The sequence below is a fragment of the Salpingoeca rosetta genome (assembly GCF_000188695.1).
Source record: "Salpingoeca rosetta unplaced genomic scaffold supercont1.13, whole genome shotgun sequence".
NCBI classification, from domain to species: Eukaryota; class Choanoflagellata; order Craspedida; family Salpingoecidae; genus Salpingoeca; species Salpingoeca rosetta.
Window position 1 is genome coordinate 478,923 of NW_004754921.1, and position 2,500 is coordinate 481,422.

Here is a 2,500-nt window from a genome sequence, read left to right on the forward strand (position 1 = left end):
GACACACACACACACACACACACACACACACACACACACATCACCATCACATGCTAAACACCTCAAATATCATCACAGCCTGCCAATCACAATCACACACAATCACACTTTATGTTTGATGTAATCAATCAATCACTCACGCACTCACGCACACACACACACACACACATCAATCACACCATCACACGATCCCGACACACACACACACACACACACACACACACACACACACACACACACACACACACACACACACACACACACACACACACACACACACACACACACTTCAATCCCACACACACACACATATCAATCCCATCCCACACAGGCTTTGATGTTGAGGCGCAGCCGCTCCTAAGCGATACGCAGACAAGAGTGGTCGTGCGTGCTTGAGGTTGGGGCGAATTTTCGCTGGCATTTTTATAAGAATTTCTTCAAATGTTTCAAATGCTCGGTTAACGGGCGTTTAGAAGACCCAATTTGCGATTTCTTCGAAGGTATTCTAGAACTTTCGGTGCAATATTGCGTAAACCGAGCGCTTGCGTCACCCAATTGAAGATTGCCATCACAGCTGGCAGACCAGCAATCGCGCGAAGGTGCTGGCCAAGCGCCATCAACCATCTTCTTGCGTCCGCGGCGCGCCGCTCCCCTCATCTCCACCAAGACTACCCACCACCCAAGCAAAGCAAGAGCACTGCAACAAACAAAGATGATGTGATGACACCATTGCAGCAAGCAGCGTTCGGGATGCTGCATTGCATCGCAAGAGATGCAACTGTCACACACAAACACAAACACACACACAGCAGCAGCACCCATCATATGCACCTTTGGCTCGGCAACGTCACACCATTTACTCTGCATCCACACGGACATCAACCAGCAGCATCACCAGCAGCATCACCGACACGGCATCGCCAACATCCATACACACTACCGCACACCAAACAAAACACACCACCTTTCTTCCATCACAGCCACGCCACAGCAGCAATCGTCCACGCCTGCACGCTATCGCAGCGCACGAACACAGCCCTTCAGATCGTCATCAAATCACATCACATCACACAACGAACAACGAAACCCACGAATCCCTTGAGGCAGCCCAGCAGCCAGTTGTGAGCGATCGCACACCAGCCAAGCGCGGCCGCGCCACATCTTGTCACCATTTCTGACACACCACCAAGATCGACAACGTCAACGGCATAACGCCCACTCAACCCCAACTCCAGCAACAAGCCCCAGCAACAGCGAAAAGTCTGACAAATCATCAGCCCCAACTGCTCCAGCTCTTGGCCCGTTACCTTCTGCATCAACAACTGCCCCAAACCAACTCCAGCCCCACCCCGACCCACACGGTGAGCCAATCCCAGCAGCAGCAGCAGCACCACCCCCCCCAGCAACCGTTCAAGATTCCGGGCCCTGTGGCTCACCCGGCTCCCACCCACGGGAGCGGCGACAGCATGTCATCGTCAACCCCCACTGGAGGCGGCATGGCAACCTCCTCCTACATGGACGCCCTGCCTTCGACCTCCTCCGTCATGTCCCCCTTGACCAATGATGCCTTCCAGCTCGGCTCCCCGAGCAACGGCGACCTGCTGCCGTTTTCCGGGCGATCCCGCATCGCGTCCATCGGCTCAATCAACAGCAACCTCTTCCCGCCAGCCTCCGACTCCTTTGACACATACGCCGCCACATGGCCGGGCAGCAATGGCAACGGCAACAGCCACCTCGGCGGTAACGGCAGCGGCAACGGCGCAGGTCACACGGCCGGCGCACCAGACACCCATGCCTTTGAAGGCTTCGATGACCCCTTCTCCCCGACCGCCACCTTTGGTAGCAAGACGGCCGCCAAGAGCGGCTTCCCAACAAAGCGCGCCAACTCCAGCTTGGGCGGCACCGGTGCCAAGCGCAGTGGCAGCACCACAACAGCAACCGGCAACGGAGCCGGCAGCAACGGGCAGGGCTTCCTCGGCCTCGACTACTTGGAGGCCATGCTTGCAAACGGCAGCAGCAACGGCAACAACGGTGGCAAGCAGCAGCAGCAGCAGCAACAGCAGCAGCAGCAACAGCAGCAGCTGCTTCAGCAGTCGGGGGTGCAGGCCCATCGCCCACGCAAGCCGTCAGACACGTTTGACGAGACACTGCGCAGCTTGATGGCGGCAACGAAGAACCACAGCGTCCCACCAAGCCAGCTGCAGCCCCAGCCCATGCCTGCAGCCCACGCCTCAACAACGTCCGCCCCCTTCACGACAAGCGTGTACAGCGCACCCACAACGACAGGAGCATCGACGACAGGACGCGGCCCCGCTGCCAAGCGCGGCAAGATCACGGACCTCGACGGGACGACCGCTGCGAGCACATACGCGCTCGGCGCCGACTTCAAGCCCCTGCCCATGAACGTGGACAAGGACACCAGCACCGACAGCAGGCAGAAGGGCAAGGCGAAGGCGGCGACAGGTGGCACGCGGCGTGTCACGCGATCATCAACACGCCG

The 2,500-nt window shown here is 58.0% G+C and overlaps 2 protein-coding genes across 2 annotated transcripts in view; both read left to right on the top strand.

The window, feature by feature from the left end:
- Nucleotides 1-361, top strand: part of PTSG_05532 (uncharacterized protein) — a gene marked incomplete at its 3' end in the record, with an annotated part of 3,115 nt that extends 2,754 nt beyond the window's left edge. The window contains exon 9 of the mRNA XM_004993344.1: nucleotides 332-361. Within this exon, the coding sequence (XP_004993401.1) occupies nucleotides 332-361 (30 nt within the window). The remainder of the gene's footprint in view (nucleotides 1-331) is intronic.
- Nucleotides 362-811: 450 nt separating this feature from the next.
- Nucleotides 812-2,500, top strand: part of PTSG_05533 (uncharacterized protein) — a 3,220-nt gene continuing 1,531 nt past the window's right edge. Inside the window, exon 1 of the mRNA XM_004993345.1 lies at nucleotides 812-2,500. This exon is cut by the window's right edge and continues 1,531 nt beyond it. Within this exon, the coding sequence (XP_004993402.1) occupies nucleotides 1,467-2,500 (1,034 nt within the window). The 5' untranslated portion in view covers nucleotides 812-1,466.